Source organism: Podarcis bocagei (assembly GCF_964188305.1).
Source record: "Podarcis bocagei genome assembly, chromosome: 15".
NCBI classification, from domain to species: domain Eukaryota; kingdom Metazoa; phylum Chordata; class Lepidosauria; order Squamata; family Lacertidae; genus Podarcis; species Podarcis bocagei.
Window position 1 is genome coordinate 2,755,627 of NC_138141.1, and position 19,300 is coordinate 2,774,926.

Here is a 19,300-nt window from a genome sequence, read left to right on the forward strand (position 1 = left end):
AGCACTGTATAATTTTGCGAAATGAAATAAATTAAAATGCCCAGTCTTGCAACCGGCAGGGGAAGGGGGGCATTTCAGCAAGGAATGAAGACAACAAGGAATGGACACCACCATTGTTGCAATGCAAACAACCCTCCCCCCCCCACACCAGGTTTCTTGGGGAATCTTAAATCTAATTTATATATGTGGTAGAAGCTCTATAGTGAACAAAAACCTGGCTTGCCAGACACAGTAGTTAGTCTAAACCACAATTGCTATAATAAATGTGTTGCTAATTAAGGTGCCCCAAAACTCTTTGTTGTGGTGCTGTCACTAAAACAATGGTTTCCAAACTCCCCCCCCCATGGACCACTTGAACCTTGCTGAAGATCTTGGTGGGCTACTTAATAATGTTTCTGCCTGTTGTAGCAACTGCAATGTGTTGTGCTAGATGCTATATGAGTTTTAATTGTACTTTTATTTCTTCCATTGTATTCAAATTGTAATGCAATACAATACAATATAAGAAATAAAAGAAGCAGTAAAAATGCAATAAAAACGAGTATGGATATTTAATGTGATGAGTGTGCCATCTCTTGTCTTCAACCACAAATGTGCCATGGACCACCTGAATGAAGCTTGTGGACCACTGGTGTACCATGGACCAGCTTGGGGATACCTGCTCTAAATGAAAGGGAGACATCCGGCTGCTGCCAAGTTCTGCAACCACAACACAACCTTTTTTGTGGGGAGGGTGGTCTATTTTGAACAGTGAGAAGCAAGCAGGCCGTGAGGCTGGATTTTGCTCAGGTTGCTGGTCTGCTCTGGAGTAAATGAAGTGAGAGAATGGCAAAGTAGTGAGCCCAGAATCATGGTCATGTTAAAACAGAAGGAAGGGGGCAACTAACCTAGGATAAAAAGGTACCTTTAAGTCCAATTGATTTGAACAAGAGAGGTTAAAACCCAGGTTGACCTTTTCCGTTGAAGTCAATGGAGCTTAAGGCTCCATTCCTGAACACACTCACTAGGAAATAGCTCATACTGAGCCCCGTAGGATTTATTTCCAGGCAAACATCCATGGGATTGTGCCATAAGAGAGCTTCTCTTTAACAGCATATTGCCAAGAGACAAAGCATTTATTCCCAAACAAATGCTGAAAAATCGATAAAGTGTGCACAAGCCGTAAGTTTCGCTCTAACGCAGCCAAAAACTTCCAGCAAGAATCTGTTCTACTTTTTCTGCACCACCACTTGCAAAGCAAGCAATCTGCACTCTTTTAGAAGTTTGTGTCAATTTAGAAAGGTAAGCTCCGCAAAGCAGACGCTGGCTGCAAATTGGCTGTGCTCTGAGATCCATCTTTTCCCACGCGCGCGCGCCTTGCAGCACCGGACTGCTCCCAACCGAAAACCACCGAGCAAGCATTAAGGCTTTGCACGGCTGAGCCTGTTCCGTCGCGCGTCTTTGGGAAAGCCTTTCCTTCGGCGCACGATTGGCTTTATTCCTACGGAGAATATTTTCGCCCTCGACTGCTTGGGAGAGCGGAAGGACGTGCAGCTGCGAGCGCGCCTTCTGGCCGCAGAAGGATCCGAAGGGGTCCTCCGCATTTGCAGAAGTCAAGAAAGGTTGACGAGTTGTTTGAAGTTATATCCAGAAAAGAAACAAATATGAGGGAGGGGGCGAGGTGAATGCCGAAGGTGGCAGGGGCATCCAGCTGTTCGCTCGTTTCTTTCTTTCGCATTGCAAAGGCCGCTCCGCCTTGGGGGGGGGGGTCTGGAAGCCAACCGGCCTCTGCCCAGAAATCTCCGCTCCCTCCTCCCAGATGCGGGGGGTGCGAGAGAACCTGCTGCCGTTACGCAAAGCAGGCATTCCGCACATGTTCAGAGGCACCCTCGACCTCGTTTGCAGATGATGAAAGCCTGCCTTGAGACGAGCTGTTTCCAAGGCGAGCTCCCGCCAGAAGGGCAGCGTGAAGTTTCTCCCGCACAAGCCCGGCCCATCCGAAGGGCAGCCGGGCAAGGCGGGCGGCGGTCCGCGAGCGGGCGGGCAGCTCCCCGCGCTGGACCGGCGCTGCGGCCGATCCTTGGTTGCGGGGCTGGCGCCCGGGAAGCGCGCAGGCAGCTCTGCTTCTCTGCCGGAAAGAACCTCGACGGCCACCTGCGCGCCGCGCAAAGACCCGGCCAAGGAAAAGTTCGAGAAAGCGAGCAGTGCGCGCTTTGGCGACGCATTTCTCGAGCCCCGGCCCGGCTGTGGTCAGATCCGCCCTGGGGCGGGCGGCCTGCTTGCCCTTAGCCTCGGAGGCGCCCGGGCGGGAAGCTTTGCTCTCCATCTGGCGGCGCTGCAGTCCTCTGCGCCGGCGGGCATTCGGGGGGCGCCTGGGCCAAATTACACTCCAGGGTCTTACGGGGACGGGCTCCTCATACTGTCCAGTGTACTGCAGTACTTCATGTAAGAGACGTTCAGAGCGCGTCTGTCACCAGGCCCTGGCCTGGCAGCGCTGCTGCGCTTACCTGGGAGTAAGCCCCACTGAGCCAACCAACGTTTGCGCCAGCCACGTCTTTAGGGCTGGAGCCAAAGGAGGACCACAGTATCACACCCGCGGTGCGGGGCGATGCCCCAACTCCCTCCGGCGCCCGGAACTCCAGAAGGATTCCTTCCCAGACGTCAGCATGCGCTGTACATCCCGCCGAATGGCCCCCGGATCTACATACATAGGATTGGGCCGCCAGCAAGGCACTGCGCGTTTACCTGGCAATCACCCCCAGTGAACGCGGGGCTGCCCCCTTTGCGCGCTTCTTGGAGAGGAACGTGCGCGCACATCTCTGGCTCCTTTGAGAGGAAGGGCGGGATGGGAATAGAAGAAAGAAGCGGGTCTGCTTTTCAGGAAGCAGAAGCCGCCCGGGTGCTGGAGGTCTCCCGGGACACCCGGAGCAAAAGATGGTGGGGCGAGCCGAGCAGGAGCGAGGGAGTTGGGGACTCGGAGGGGTTCTGGCAGGTTGCAAGCAGGACTGGCCTTGGCTTGGCGCGGGGAAGGAGGAACCTTCTGCGTTCTGTAAAGCACCTCTTCCCCCAAATATTTGTTTAGAAAGATTTCCTGATGGAGGGGCGCCAAAGGGTTTCGGAGGAGCCGCCGCGGTGCGCTCCTTGCAGCTGTGAGATCCTTGCAGCCACTGGAGCGCTTCCCCCGCGGAGCCACCAAGACCGGCGGGAAACGAGCGGAGGCCGCGAAGTGGAAGGCGAGGCGGCCGCTCGGTGGCCGCTCGGTGGCCCCTGGACGGTCGGGAGAAAGGGCCCGGCGGGCTGGGCGGCCGCAGCCGAGAAACGCCCATTCGGCTCAGTATTTGCGGACCCTGACGGGCATCTGCTCTCCAGGGCAGCCCTCGCTGGGGAAGTCGGGGTCGAAGTCGGCACCGTCGAGGCCGAGGAGACAGAGGCTCTGCCGCTTGAGCCGGGTCACGGTGGCCTCGCGCCGCAGCCAGGACACACAGAGCTCCTGGGGAAAGAAAAAGGTGGCGAGAGAGGCGCTGGGGGAGCACAAAAAGATTGCGGGGGGGGGGGGGAGAGACAGCTCCTTCTGAGTAGGAAGGCCAGACGCCGTAGATGAGGTTGTCCAACTTCCTTGACAAGCATCCTTCTTGGAAGAGGTGTGTGACCATCTCCAGTTTTTCTGGCTATGTAGGCAGCATTTCAGGCCCAGTTGCTTAACCAGAGAAGTTTCCAGTCAAGCTATGCTTGGACCTTGCAAGATGTTGTTTTTTAAAATGAAGCTTAAGCTCACCTCACCCCCATTTTGTTATTTCCTTCCTTCTCTCCCCCCCCCCCACTTAGTATTTCTACTTTTATCTCTTCAACCAATCTCCTCTAAAATCATTCATTCTTTTTGTCCCATTAACCCTTCGCTTATTTTCTTCTGGGTTTTATTTTTTGCCGGGTGGGTGAGTTGTTTAAAGGCGGAAAGACTGAGGGAAAGGTCTGGACTATGGACCACAGTGAACTGGACTCCACAATATACTTAGGGGAAATGCAGGTCTGGGTAGGGGGAAACCCCACATCTGGAAATCTTAGTCACCCACCATGTATGCCTGCTTACTGTATATTTTCAGATCCCTGCTTCTGCTGTTATGGTGGTCCACTGCAAAGGCATGGAGTAGATCACCAAGAATGTGTTTCCCCCACTATTTGTGAAGCAGCAGCAGCAGCTCCTTCAGTAGTTTGCTGAGTGGACTGCCGGAGTCTTTTATTTGGAGAAACTCAGTGTAAAATGTGACACTCACAGATAGCAGGTAGAGCTCTTGGGCAAGTATTTTGAAAAGAAGCTGGGGAGGGGGACATGTCTTGGATTGTAATAATTGGAGCACACAGGCAGGTGAAAAAGAATGTTGGCTAGACATCTTGCTGTGATATACAGATAGATGCCAAGCACAAATAAGACAGGTGTCAAATTTGAGGACAGTGACATAACTGGAAATATCACATTGTGCAAAAGTAAACATAATCCAGATGTTACAAGAAAATAAAATCTTTAGCAAAGAACTCTTAGAGGTAGTGAAGAAATAATTCAGGGAGAACTCCCAGCAACAGCTTAACTCAGCTTAAGAGACAAGTGTTACACAAAAGGATCAGCAGAGAATGAGCACCTGAGGTTGACAGGAATAGGGAGAGGGAAGGAGCAAGAATTGCAGGAAGGTGGGGCGCAAGGTGCCATCGCCAGTATCAGTCTTGGGTCAGACCACAGATCAAGATCTGGAAGGAGGAACTTGCAGGTTGCATAAAGGTGATGAAATCGACCTGAAGGGAAAGGTGGAGATGCACAAATCTGATGGGTTTGGATTGGCAAAGAGAAACTGGTGATGCCAGCTTATCCCATGGGGGGGGGGAGTTGAGGGGAGACATCCAAATGGAAAAGAAGAAAGAGAACTAACCTTGATTCCTTTTCTGTGGAAATTAGGGATAGGGAAAGGGAAAGGGCTGACAAATCTCCCATGTGCTTTAAATTTAAATTTGACTACATGGCTTCAGTTCCATGTAGTACTTCTGTGGACCCAAAAGCAACTCATATCTATGCAGTTTGGTTCAATACAGTTGTGGATCAAGTTGCATGTTCTTGAGATAAATGAGCAAAATAGAGGCAACTTAACCAGGAGCAAACTGAAAACAACACACAAATGGAAATCCAGACACCGTATACACAAATAATTTTGATTGGAAAAATGACAGTGAAAATTGTGAGAGGGAAACTTCCCCTTCCTCAACTGTCTCTTCACTATCAAAATTCAGATAGTGTATGGCAGGGATCAGCAAACTTTTTCAGCTGTAGGCCAGTCCACCATCCCTCTGACCATGTGGGGGGCCGGACAATATTTTTTTTTGGTTGGGGGGGGGGGGAATGAGCGAATTCCTATGCCCCACAAATAACCCAGAGATGCATTTTAAATAAAAGGACACATTCTACTCATGTAAAAACACGCTGATTCCTGGACCATCCGCGGGCGATTGGGCCGGATCCAGGCCCCCGGGCCTTAGGTTGCCTACCCCTGGTGTATGGTATTCCTTAAAACGCTTTGTATGTTTGCTCACACTATATAAAATAACAATACACAGCAACATCTATTACACAGGAGTCCCCTTCTCACAAAATGTCCTTGTGAGAAGGTAAAACAGGTTCTTCTTATGAAACACTTTCTGTTCCAGGGTTTTTTCCGTCTACGGTGCCTTTTTTATTACACCAGCATGGCGTAGCTGTTATAGTGCTAGACTGGGACCTGGGAGACTAGAGTTTGAATCCCTATTCAGGTGAATGCATTTTGCAAGGCACAGGGTGGTTGTGAGGATAAAATGGGGAGGGGGGAAACCTATGTATGCTGGTTTGAACTCCTGGAGGGAAAATTAGAGTATGAACACAAAAATATAAAAGGCTGAATTTCAGTGAGTATTTCTAGGATATCAACTTGACACAATGCCTCATGAAATCTCATGTGAAAAGTTAATATAAATTGGCTTGAATGCAAGACTCATCACATGGCGCAAGAAAGCGCTCAGGGGAGCAGAGGCAAAGAGCAATGCCTCATGGATTTGCACAGTGACAGGGTGGTGCCCAGAAGGGATAAGCGCAAGGACTGGCTTGATTTATTAGCAATCTGGACTGGCAGGTAAACAGCACGGTAATTACATTTGCAGATGATGCTATACTGGGAGGTGTTACAAACAGCAGTGAGGACAAAGGATTAATGTAAAAGGATCTAGAGAGGTTAGAAACGAAGATAGATGCAGGCTGGACAAATAAATGCAAGCAGCACACAACTCTTTAGAGAAATTATCTTCAAGGAAACTATTCATTTTGTGGGAGACAATAAAAAATAGGGAACGAGAAAGAGAGAAAACTACGGTAAGGCCTAGAAATAAGAGCAAACAAGAAATAAGTTCACAATGTGGCTATGTAGCCAAGAAGATTAAAGGTCTGAAGACTCATAGATATGCTCTGAAGCCAAGAGGCAACCGAAAGCCATGCATGGGCTGTTTGGAACCTTGGCCAAAAAAACTGGGCAGATATCTCCTGTCTCCCTTCTCTTGGGATAGTGCAATGAACATTCCATTCCTCTCTTTCTTAATCTCTGCCAGGGAACAATATCAATTTGCCCAGCCCTATTCCCTTCTGGCATTCTCAGAGAATGAAAGGGCTTCAACAATGAGGACCAAAATCCAAGAATGATGCCAAACAACGTGATACAGAACATACTGAATACTACCCAGAATCAAGGCAGAAAAACTAGCTAAATGCCTGGTGGTTGAATGAGCATTCTAACTCCAGTTGTTAAAACAACAATAATTACAGAGAGAATATTTTGTGAGGAGTTTAATAACCACAATCGGACTATTTAGGTGGGCTATTAGGGAAATCAGTATCTGTCCACCTGCTAAATAAAGCCCCAAAACACCAGGTCAGCCTTTCGTAAGGTGCAAGCAAAAAGAATGAGGAGGATCATTCCAGTTAAATATATTAAAATCCTCTAACGTTATTAATTAATTCATGTCCAACTCCTCATTAAGGGGCCAGGTGTGGGGCTAATTTTCCAAGTGTCATATTAAGGCCTAGTGTGATCTTAGGCAGCCTTCCCAACCTGCTGCCCTCCAGGTATTTTGAACCAACTTGACCATTTTCCATGCTGGCTGGAGCTGATACGGAAGGAACCAGGCTGAGGGTGGCTGGTGTGGGGCAAGTCATTTCTTTCATGGGCACCAAAGTTTTCTTCAAATGAGGGACTACAGAAGGTTTAAATTCCTCCCAAACAGATATAAATCAGGCTAGCACAACTTGTGACTCACCAATATTAAAGAATGCTGCCCATACCAGCTATGACAAGCGTTCCATCAGGGATCCAATATAAACCACATGATTTTGCAGCTTGCCCAGGACTGCAGAATAGAGGATTGTCAAGCATCAAGATTCAAGACAGTCAACTAGTATCTGGTTGCAGGCTGGCATTTAGTCACAGTTATACAGGCCTAGTGTAGCTAAACCTAAACATTGCCCAAACATTGATCTCACAGATCAAAAGGATTAGAATATAAGTGGGTAACTTAAATTCTAATCAGAGTCTTTGATGAAAAACAATGAGGAAGTGTCTTGACTCTGAAGACAGGGATATTTCTTTACTCAAGAGTAGCTTTTGTCAAAAATCGACTCCCAAGGCCAGCAAATATATAGGATTTGGTTTGTGGGTAAGAGAAAAGTTGCTTGTAAATGGAACTGCTAATTTTTGTTGTTGAAAGTTCCTTATTTAAGTTTATAAAGTTTTTATAAACTTCATTGGACAGCTTTTGGCGATTGCTGAAGACTCACCTCTTTACCTTGGCTGCAGATGCATATTTTAGCACTCACCTTATTTTAGTAATGTTGTTTTAAAATGTTTCTAAATATTGTGTTTTAATAATAATATAATTAATTGTTGTAACCTGTCCTGGGACCTTAAAGTGAAGGGCAGGTAATAAATTGTAGCAATAATAATAAATAATAATAAAGAGAAATTCCTTTCAAATTAAAGATAGCCCCTTTTTGCAGAAATGCTATGGGGACGCGGGTGGCGCTGTGGGTTAAACCACAGAGCTTAGGACTTGCCGATCAGAAGGTTGGCAGTTCGAATCCCCACGACGGGGCGAGCTCCTGTTGCTCGGTCCCTGCTCCTGCCAACCTAGCAGTTCGAAAGCACGTCAAAGTGCAAGTAGATAAATAGGTACCGCTCCGGCGAGAAGATCTACTGGTAAGATCTCAAGATAGCTGGAGATTAAGACCGTATGAAGAGCTAAAGGAGAAGTTGACGGGCTGGCTACAGTACCATCAGATCAATGCAAAATGGACAGAAGATAAAAAAACAGGAATGAATGAAAAGAAATCTAAATTTCAGATCGAAATAATTGAAAGCAAATCCAAGTTATTGTCTAAAATGTACAACATACTACTGGAATGGGACACAAAAGATGAAGAAATTAAGGAAGTCATGGTCAAGTGGGCGATAGATCTGGGGTACAACATAGAATATGAAAAATGGTCAAAATTGTGGAACGAAGGAATGAAATTTACAGCAAGCGCTGCAATTAGAGAAAACTTAGAAAAGATGATATATAGATGGTATTTAACACCAGAAAAACTAAGTAGGATGTACAAAACTCAAAACAAGGCCTGCTGGAAATGCAAAACAAAAGAAGGTAACTTTATACATATGTGGTGGACGTGTGAGGAAATAAAAAAATTTTGGAATCAGATATATGACGAGTTAAAAAAAATATTTAGATACACATTCCCCAAAAAGCCAGAGGCCTTTCTATTAGGGATGGGTGGAAAAGAAATCCAAGAAAAAGACAAAACTTTATTTCAATATTCAACAGCAGCGGCTAGAATGCTAATCGCACAAAATTGGAAAAGTACAAACTTACCAACGGTGAGGGATTGGCAATTAAAACTATATGACTTCATTGAATTGGCAAGAATGACGCAAAGAATTAGAAATCAAAAAAATACAAAGTTAAATAAAGACTGGAACAAATTTATGATTTATTTTGAAGGTAATTTTAAAAACCTACCAACTATAGCAGGTTTGTTATAAAACTTTCGATGTATAAACAAAAAACCAATACCAGCTGTAAAAATGAAACCGTTAAAAGTGGAAACCCGAAATCAGTAGGGAAGGAAGTCGATGTTGTATATTAATCGCAACGTGTTGTGATTTCTTTTTGTTTTTTTCTTTTCTTTTTTCTTTTTCCTTTTTCCTTTTTAGTGCCTTCACTTTTGTTAACCCACTCAGTCAATGTGGGAATTATGAAGTTGTACTATTATCTTTTTTCGTTAAATGTATTTGTTTGTTTTTCTCTTTTTTTTCCCTCTCTTTTTTATATGTGTAAAGGAAATTTAATAAAAAGAATTTTTTTTAAAAAAGGTACCGCTCCGGCGGGAAGGTAAACGGCGTTTCTGTGCGCTCCTCTGGTTTGCCAGAAGCGGCTTAGTCATGCTGGTCACATGACCTGGAAGCTGTACGCCGGCTCCCTCGGCCAATAAAGCGAGATGAGCGCCACAACCCCAGAGTCGGTCACAACTGGACCTAATAGTCAGGGGTCCCTTTACTTTACTTTTTACAGCTCTGTATGACAAAATGGATTCTACTCAAAGTGTGGGAGTGGGGAGGACTGTTATGAGGATGATGATGATGATATTATTAGGCTGTTAGTATGCTTTTTACTATGTTTTTATTATGTTTTTGTCATAGATGTTCTGTAGTGTATTTTTTAATGTTGTATACCACCCTGGAATCTTTTGATAAAGGGCACTATATAAATTAAATTAGTAGCAGTAGTAATAATAATGATGGTGATGATGATGATGATGTCAGCAGGCACAAGCACAGATCAACAAACATGGAAGGAGTAGCTTAATTATTTGGAATTGGGCTGCCTAGAGCTATCAACTAGTTTTCTCCCTCAAAAGTATTACCACTGGCCAAATCTAAATGAAATAAAAACAATATTTTGTTCTTCAGTGTCCTGTCGTCTTAGGAGCCTAACTGGAAGAAAGAGGTGTGTCCAAATTGCTAGGGCTGTATCCAGTGCTAGTCCTTCTCAGAGTAGACCCACTGAAATTAATAAACCTAAGTTAGTCATGCACATTAACTTCAATGGGCCTACTCTGACAGAAGTAATATTGGATACTCTTCCTCAAAAAAGCAATGAGAAATAGGCCATGTGTTACAAGAAAAAAAGTTGAAGAGCAGAGATTGGAATTGGTATAATGATATCAAATGCCAGTATGATAAGCAGGTTGTTTTATGTAGCTTTCCCCTATAAAAGTGTGTGTGTGTGTTTGTGTTCTAAAACTGAAACCTACATTCATTTTGAAGTCTACACCAGTTTGTTGCAAAGTTGGCTGAAGTTTACTCATGCTTTGATTCACCATGTACATAGGGAGCACCTGAGGACTCACTTGATTGTCTACCAGGGTTGATACATAAGTAAAGATCAGGGGAATAGGAGCATTATCAAAACGCCCTGCATACAGACGGTCCCAACTTTGATCTGCCACAACTTCAGCCAAAAAAGGAGCCTATTGCAGAAGGACTGGGAAAGACTCCACCAAAGGCCCTTGGAGAGCTACCAGCCAGGCAGAGCAGACAGCATGGAGCGAACTATGACTGCCCCATGGGCCTAGGCAAGGGAGAGGCAGCTGCCCTCCAAATCAAGCAAATAAATAAAAATGCTTAACTGACCAATCACATCACAGGTAACTTGGTTCTGTACCCCTTAACATAAATCGTGGCTACACCCATGGACTGCCTGCCCCCAAAAACTTTGCATAGGAAACCAGATAGGAATGTATTTCAAAATACTAACGCAGTATACTTCCTGAAGAAACTGAGTAGGTACATAAATCTTGCCAGTGAAGAGGAAGGAATGGTTTTCAAGTGGTTTTTGAATTTAAAAATGCATTCTTGAGTCCAAGGACAAAACCCTAAGATGACTTGATAGTCCTGATTACTGTGGCAATCAAACAACATGGGTCAGTGTATGCAATCAGCAGAACCCTTCATTTTTCTGGAATAGATGTACCCCTTCACTGTGGAGGTGGAAATGTTTCATTTAAGAGACAGGGAGCGGGAGAAAGAGCTATCACCATGCACACAGATGCCAACATGTCAGGGAGAAGGGTTTGTCCTAGAAGTCTCTTGACAAGTCTGTTGTCTATGTTCCTAAAGGGCTGAATTTTGAACCCTGCCCCCTCCATGAGAGCAGCATTCAGACATGCAACATTCTCGCCTCCATATTGAAAGGGAGCATTCAAGGAAAAGCTTTTTGCTATGGTTCTGCTGATTCCAGCCAAGTAAGCCCATTTCAGACTCATGAAATAAGTACATTTCAGACTCCATCTGACCTATAAACCAGAGTAAGATTAAGACCTATAAACCAGAGGAATGCCCTTGAGAGCTGAGCTGGTCTGTAGACCTCTGTCTAGAAACATCAGCTACCATCATCAAATTTACTATCTGCTGCTTCCCAAATGATGGGAGAGCTGAGTAATAAAACACTAACAAAAACAAATACTACTGCCATTGATATATATGCCAAGAGGACCAATCAACGGTGGTAGAGTGTGTGTGTGTGTGTGTGATTATAGCACTAGATAGGTTATAAGATAGTACCTATCCTTTAGAAGCTTTGTTGAGTTCCTTACAGTATTTTCCTCCACCATCCTTTCAGTTACCACTACAGTAGTATTCCTAAAAACAATGTCTAGGAGATGTTTTAAGCCATACATGCCATGCCACAAATGCATTCCTTTTTTCTGTTTTCCCTCCTTTACCTCAAGTGATGAGGCTTTGGGAAGGAGACAGAGCATTAACAGCTAAGCCATTAAGACCCTCCTACATCTGAGTTAGTGAAAATGCTTCTTTTGTCACAATGTAAATGTTTGCCTTAAATGGAGAGCAATAAGTTTACAGTCATTACCTAACATTTATATGGATGTGGCTGCTCAGTTTCTGGAATAAAATGGAAATGGGGTGGGACCCCCACCGTGATGGTGATTCTGGTAAAGTACCCATAACAGTGAAGATAAGATCACATGCACAACACAGGAGGAAACATTAAGAGGTGGAGCCCAAACACAGATAACACCATCTAAAGTGCATGTTTAAATAACAGGGAATTGGGTCCAGTTTTAAACTAAATTATTTGGAAGTAATTCCCCTTGATTTCAATGGAGCTTAATTCCAAGTAAATGTTCTTGTGATTTGCAGTGCTAAGGGAGGTTTTGCCGCCATTCTGACTTCCAAGCCCTATATACTGACCCAGAAAGAAATTCAAACAAGGTGCACACTTCTGTACGGTGCCAGAATACATTTCCATATCAGATCTACAAGGATTCATAATGCCTAATCCCTTTAAAGTGAATATTTTCTTTTCCCCTGACATACTAGATTTTTTCTTCCAAAGCAGAGAATGTATAACATATAATATGCACACAATGATATTTAAAAAGAAATAAATAAAGATATTTACTACAAGAAGTTGATTGTCAGCAAACACAATATATTTACTGCATTAGCATTTGCTCACAGTGCAAATGGTACAACAATACATCAGTTCAATATTTCTGATTTTCCCCTTTAAAATGCTGTATGCATTAACTATCATATTTGCATTACATGACAAATGAGCCAATGAAATGTGTGTGAAAAGTATCACTTTTTTCACAATATCAAGCATTTTAACCTTAGTATAAGGTACTATAAATCCAAGAAATAAAAACATCCACAAAATATATTACATCTGATTTGTCTCTTTTCCCCTAAGTACTCAACTTTATACAAAAGTCTTTCAAAAAATATCATCCCCTTAGATTTTTGTAGTTAAACCTGATTTTTGTTTCTTTCAGTTCACATAGACTGCATTTCTCTCTCTCTCTGAGAATGTTTGTTTTAATTTTCTTTTTAACATGCAGACATCAAACCTGGATAAAACACAACCTTTTGGCAACAAGTTTTTTTATAATTATCATCATTGTTTTGCTTAAATATCTGAGCAGTTTTATTAAAACAAATGAAAAGAAAAGAAAAACAAAGCAAGACATGCAATGACATGCAGGTACCAGAAGGAGTAAAGGAAAAAAGGCAAACTGCTTTCTCTCCCCACCCCTGTTTATGTTAAGTGACCCCCCAAATCAAATCAAAACAAAACAAAACAAAACAATAAAATCACATTATAAAAAGTACGCATTTAAAACACTGTTTTCTGCATTTCTGGAAATAATTGTCCTTGTGCTAAAAAAACAAAAAACAAAACAAAACGCATCCCAAATTGATGCCCATTAGCCCTCTTTCCCAAAATGGCATCCCCCAGGTGAGCTAAAATGACCTGGAAATTGCTAACCCGCCTCCCATTCGTTTGTTAAGGGTCTTATGAACACTTAAATAGTTCATCTGAATCTACCAACGCATTCACACGCGCACACGTTCTCTCTCCCTCTCTCTCTCTCTCTCTCTCACACACACACACACACACAGTGCTTTTAAAGAAGAATAGAAGGGGCAAGGGTATGAACACACACAAAACCCGACCCTCGAAACAGACACACCCTGTAAACTCTCCTGCCTTTCCCACTTCCAACAGTAGCCTAGTCTCAGAGAAAAGTGAATAGGGATCCTCTGCAGTCCTGTACATTCAAGTCAGGGGGAGCCTGACTCCCTCCAGCCCCCTTTTCTCGCTACATTCAGAGCTGCCAACAGCGGATGACAAGAAGGTGGGCTTGGTGTGACAAATCCAATCAAAGGGATCGATAAATCCATGTTTCTTCATTCTATCTCTCTCTCCACCCAACTCCTCCTTTGGAGGAAATAAAGTTTGAAGTGCCGGCACCAGTTCCCCCAGTTACTACCCCTTTCTCGCTTCCATCCCCCACCCTCAACAATTCTTAAAGCTATATAATAACACCCAGAGCCTAGTTTTGCTGTGGTCGCTATTTACAATCACTCTGCACTAGGAAGCTGAGAGTGAGGTGGAAGGGCCGGACCCTGTTTTGGAAAGCCCTGCTCATTTCCAAGGTGGAAGAAGAGGAGGCCGAAGGCGCCAGCCGAGGAAGGCGAAAGGACAGGCGTGTGTTTGGGGCGGCGGGCGGGAGTGTCATTGTTTTATTACAGGTTTGGAGGAGGTTGGGTAATACTTTTGGAGGGATGGGGGAGGGAGGGAGAAAAGGGAGCAAGAGGAAGACTTACGGGAAAGGGGGTTTAATTGCCAAGAAAAAAGAGGAAGGACTCTCTCCATGTGAAAAAGCCAGAAATCACCCAGGTTGCTCCCCAGTCATGGCAAAGGAGAGCAAGGCGACTCCGGCACTCGGAGAGGGAGACCAAGACAGAGGCAGCCACAGCCAAGCAGCACAGCCGCAGCGCCTTCCTATAAGGGACTGACTGCCTCGCCATCCATGGCAAAAGTCACCCAGTTTCTTCCAGCATCTCCCCAGGGCGTTGGGACTGGGAAGGGAGGGGGGGGAGGCTCTGGTGGGGGCCCCACTCCATGGTGCACAGGGGACGGGGAACTTAACTGTTGGCTAAAAAGCAGCCAAGTTCAGTTCAAGAGGCTGACACACGCACGCACACACACGCGCACAGACGGCCTCCACGGGCAGCACGCACTGCGCTTTGGTGCCCCCCTCCATCGAGGGAGAAGGAAAGGAGGAAGATCAGAGGAAGGGCATCTGTTGGGGTAGGGGGAGAGGAATCCAGGGAAGTTTTCCCGTGTCCATCCGCTACCCTTTCACACGTGCCAGACGGAGCTCTCCCCCCAGGCACCCCATGCCCAGGACAGCTCCTCCGGGAGAAGTGGCTCAGTCCCCGCTTGCCCTCCTCTCCTAAGCCGCTGAGAATCAAGACGATCCGGCGGAAAGTTCAAGGCTTCCTCCCACCACCAGCTTGGCGGCGGCGAGAGGCTTGCGCGCAAAGGCATCCCTTTCGCGGGAGCCTGGGGAGGCCAACAGCTTCTGCCGCCGCCGCCGCCGCTCGGCGGGTTTTGCGCCAGGTGGGCACGAAAGACAGCGCTGGAGAGGCACTGGGGCTCGGCGGGGCGGGAGCAGCGTCACGCGCAGGTGGTGACCACGGGGGCCAGCGACGAGACGGCGGGCGAGCCGCCGGGCCCGGCCCCCCCGGGCGCGCTGACAGCCGCCGCCGAGCCCTTGTCGGCCTTCTTCTCCTTCTGCTTGAGGTGGATCTTGGCATGCCTCTTGCGCTCGTCGCTGCGCGCGAACTTGCGCCCGCAGAACTCGCAGGCGAAGGGCTTCTCGCCCGTGTGCGTGCGGATGTGCGTGGTGAGGTGGTCGCTGCGGCTGAAGCTGCGCATGCAGATGCGGCACTGGAAGGGCTTGTGGCCCGTGTGGATGCGCAGGTGCCGCGTCAGCTCGTCGGAGCGCGAGAAGCGCCGGTCGCAGCCCTCCGCCGGGCAGGCGTGCGGCCGCTCGTGCAGGGGCGTCTTGCTGGGCCGGTTGGGGTACTTGCGCGGCCGGATGGGCTTGAGCGTGAGCGGGGGCTGCTGCTGCGCTAGGCTGCCGAAGCCCGGGTGGATCTGCTTGTCCTTGAAGGCTTTGATGGTCTCCAGGGGGGTGATGGGCGGCGGGTTGACCCGGATCGAGTCCAGGTTCTGGAAAGGTTTGTGCTCGGGGAGGCTGCCCAGGTCGTTGGGGTGCCCGTGGTAGAGGTTGTAGTCCGGGATCATGGGGAAGAGGTTGCTTTCCAGGCCTCCGCCCCCGCCCCCGCCGCCGGGCTTGGCCCCTTGGTAATCCTGCGCCGAGTAGGAGAGGCCGGCGTTGCCCTGCGGGTCGTGGAAGGGCACCGGCTCGCCCGCGTAAAGGTCACTGCAGGTGGAGTAAGGGGGCAGCGCTGGGTACATGCCTTCGACGTCGCCCTGGCTCTGGACCTGCACCATGCTGCCCGTCGAGGCCTGCGCGCTGGAGGAGGGCGGCGGCGGCGGAGGCACCCCCAGGATGCCCGCGCTCATCAGGCTGATGATGTTGTCCTGGCACCAGTTGGACGGCGAGTCGAAGGCGAACTTGCCCAGGTAGGTCACCGTTTTGTTGCCGCCGGGGGCGGGCTGGAAGGAGCCCGAGTACGACGACAGGTCTTGGCCGGACTTGTCGTTGGCTAAGCCAATATCCATAACATTATCTGCGGAGGGCGAGAAGGAGAGAAGCCAGAGGGGAGAAAAGGGGAAAGGAAGGAAGGAAGGACGGAAGAAAGAAAGAAAACGGGTCAGCGATTGCGGGGCAGGGGGAGTCGTCGTCGGGTTGCGGGGAAGGGGCCCTTATTTAGACAAGGGAGAATTCATTGGGCGTAGGTGGGATCCCCCCCCCCCCAGTTTGGAAGTCCGAATCCTGCAAAGCCATGGGAAGGCGCGGGCAGAAGCTGAGCAGCACCGCCTCCAGCACATGGTCTTGCACACGAGACAGATCAGGTGCAGACACAAGGAAAGGGCCGCCGTCGGGAGGCCGGGGAGGCGGAGCCCTTGAGTGTATCTGCTCAAAGATCGGGATCCTACAGGGGAGGGGCACACAAAACCCGATCAAAGGCTGATCCCCGCCCGGGCAACTGAGGCTCTAACTTCCAAGGAGTCTGGACTGTGCATCTCTACATAGCCATGTATGCACACAAGCACACCAGCTCTCACACAGATATGTGATATGTATGTGTCTGTAACGATTTCAGCACACGCACCACACGCACATATAGGGCGGCATACATGTACTCCGCCATATGCGCGCGCGCACTTGGAACGCTAGAAAGCAACAACATACAACTGTGGCACTTGCCTGGGTACGAAATGCAAGCATGTACAAACACACACGTTAGCGACATACGTACACACACCCAGACGAGACAGACACACGCGCGAGAGAATATCTAAGCGCGCACACACAAGCAGCTAACGTAATCTGCACAGACCATCTTCATGGGAACCCTGGGAAGGAGAGCAGGGAGGCGACTCCACTGCCGGAGCCGCCGGACGAGCCTCCGAGTTTCCTACGTACTTGAGCCTCCAAGGCATCGGGCAACGCTGGTCGGGTGTCTGTGTACTTAGGGAGAGGTCCGACGAGAACACAACCCCGGGGAGAGAGGGGGAAAGATTGGGAGAGGGAGCAGGAGGAGGAGGAGGAGGAGAAGCGGGGTCAGGAGGAAGCAGGTACCTGAAGTTACAGGTAGGCTCAGGCTGCCAAGAGCGAACTGGTCTGCCTCTCGTTCTCTCTTTCTCTCTGCTGCTCTCCAGGCGTTTTCCCACCCCACCGACGCAGACCGGGACTTCCAGCAGAGCTTTACAAACTTGCCGTGATTTCTGCGTCGAGACCAGTTATGAAAAATATAAGGGGGAGGGTGTTTTTTCTTTCTCTGTCTCTCTCGCTCTCTTTTAAGGGGTGGCGGGGGAGATCAAGCAATACTGTGGAGAGGAGGGGTTGCGACTTGGCGGGGGGGGGGGAGTGTTGGTTGATCGAAATGAGAGAGCCCTGCGCTGCTTGTGCGGGTGAGGCCAGGCAGAACCGAACCGGGTCTGCTCTCACAGCAATGCTTGCAGCAAAAGAAGCTCCAGCCCAGCGCGCAGACCTCTCGCCTCCCGGCGCAGTCCGCGCGGGTGCCCAGCGTCCCCTCCACTTCCCTGGCGGCGTCCAGAAAGAGCCGACGCAACTTCACCTACCCCGGATGGCTCCGGCACGAGAGATGGAGGCCGAGGAAGCCCCCGCCTCTCCTGGCCCCAACCTCAGTTCTCCTCTTTGCCTACCCCCTTCTCCGACTCCAGGAATCCTCCTCCGAGAAACCTCCCCACGTTGGGAAACAGAAAAAGAAGATCCCTCTCACCCGCTCCCACCCGCTCCTCGTTCCGACATGATTTCTGTATACGTATAGCTAAAAAGAGGCAGGAGAATGTGGGGGTGCTGGGTTGTGTGCGTGTGCACAGGGAGGAGGGGTGCCCGCGCGGCGATGGCAGCCTGTGCCACAGAGAAGCCACAGCGCACGGAGAGGGAGACAGAGACACGCGCACAAGGACTACCAGACACGGGGAAACACACACACACGGACATGCATGCGAAGGACTTGCAGGGGAGGACGACGAATCATCCCCACGCCCACCGGCGTACGCCCGAGAGACCGGTGGCGAGGCCTCCAAAGGGCAAAGTCCAAGGGGCGCGAGGGAGAAGGGCGGCTTCCAAGGGCCCCTCGCTCGCTCGCTCGCTCGCTCGCCCGGCCTGCCTGCCTGCCAGCCCCTTCCCCACCGTACCTTCCAGCTTCTCCCCCCGCTGGGAGTTCCTGCCTGCCCCTCTCCTCCGGAGCCCGGCAGCGCAGCGGCAGCAGCAATGGCTCCAGCGCGCAGAGGAGGCGGTGGAGGGATGGATGGGAGATGGGGGTAGGGGCAGATCCACAGGCTCAGCTCCGGCCTCTCTGTGCCCGCGAAGCCTTCACCGCCCGCCCACCCACCCCCGACAGAGCGACATGCTTCGCCCCCTCCCTCCCTCCCCCTTCCTTCTTTACCTGTCGCCATCTGGTTATTATAGTGAGCCACCGACGCCTCGCCGTTGCTGGAGAAGATGTTCAGAGAGTTGGGGATCTCCTCGGGGTACAAATTGTCAGGCAACTGGTTCATCAAAGTGTTCATGGTCCCTGGCAGCTTATCCACGAGTTTGCCTGTCATAGCACTGGAGGAAGAGGAGAAGGAGGCTGCGGCGGCGGCGGCGGCGGGTTCAAAGCGGCTCCGAGCTCCGCTCCTGACAAGGCGGCATCCGCGTGGCAAATCCGTGCGAAGGAGACCATACGAGAGAAAAGTTGCGGCGGCAAGGGGGGCGCTGCTGGGGGAGGAAAGAAGGCGCTGTGGGCCCGGGGGAGGGGGCCAGTTGGCGGAGGAGGGTGGGAAGGTGGGTGGTCGGCGGGGGCGCGCAATCCTCGGTGGATCCCCGGAGGTGTTTCCTGAAGGGAGGAGGTGGGAGTCCCGATCTGCTTTGCAGATGTGATGGCAAAAGATGGTGGGAGTCTTTAATCCCTCCCTGCCTCCCCTCCTCCTCCTCCCCGGCCTCGCTCTTCCTTCCCTGCCTTCTTCTCTCGCTCGTTCAGCAGGTTCCCTCACTGCAGCCCAAATGCTCAGCCAGGGAAATCCGCCAGCCTATTTATGTGAGCGACGGGAAAGCTCCGTGACGTAGCTGCCCATATATGGACAGATAAAGCGGCGCCGAAGCCGAGACGTCACAATGGAAGCTCCTCACAATGGAACGTTTCGAAAGCAGGAAGCAGCCAGAGCTGCGCCGCCGCCGCCGCCGCCG

At 49.2% G+C, this 19,300-nt stretch overlaps 1 protein-coding gene across 1 annotated transcript; it reads right to left on the reverse strand.

Moving 5' to 3' along the window:
• Positions 1 to 12,525: 12,525 nt before the first annotated feature.
• EGR3 (early growth response 3) lies at positions 12,526 to 19,277 on the reverse strand. Its single transcript, XM_081171576.1, is given in 4 exon segments — positions 12,526 to 16,166; positions 17,183 to 17,323; positions 17,326 to 17,328; positions 18,519 to 19,277. Coding segments are annotated over 4 exon segments (1,386 nt in total). The 5' UTR covers positions 18,679 to 19,277; the 3' UTR covers positions 12,526 to 15,084.
• Positions 19,278 to 19,300: the final 23 nt, after the last annotated feature.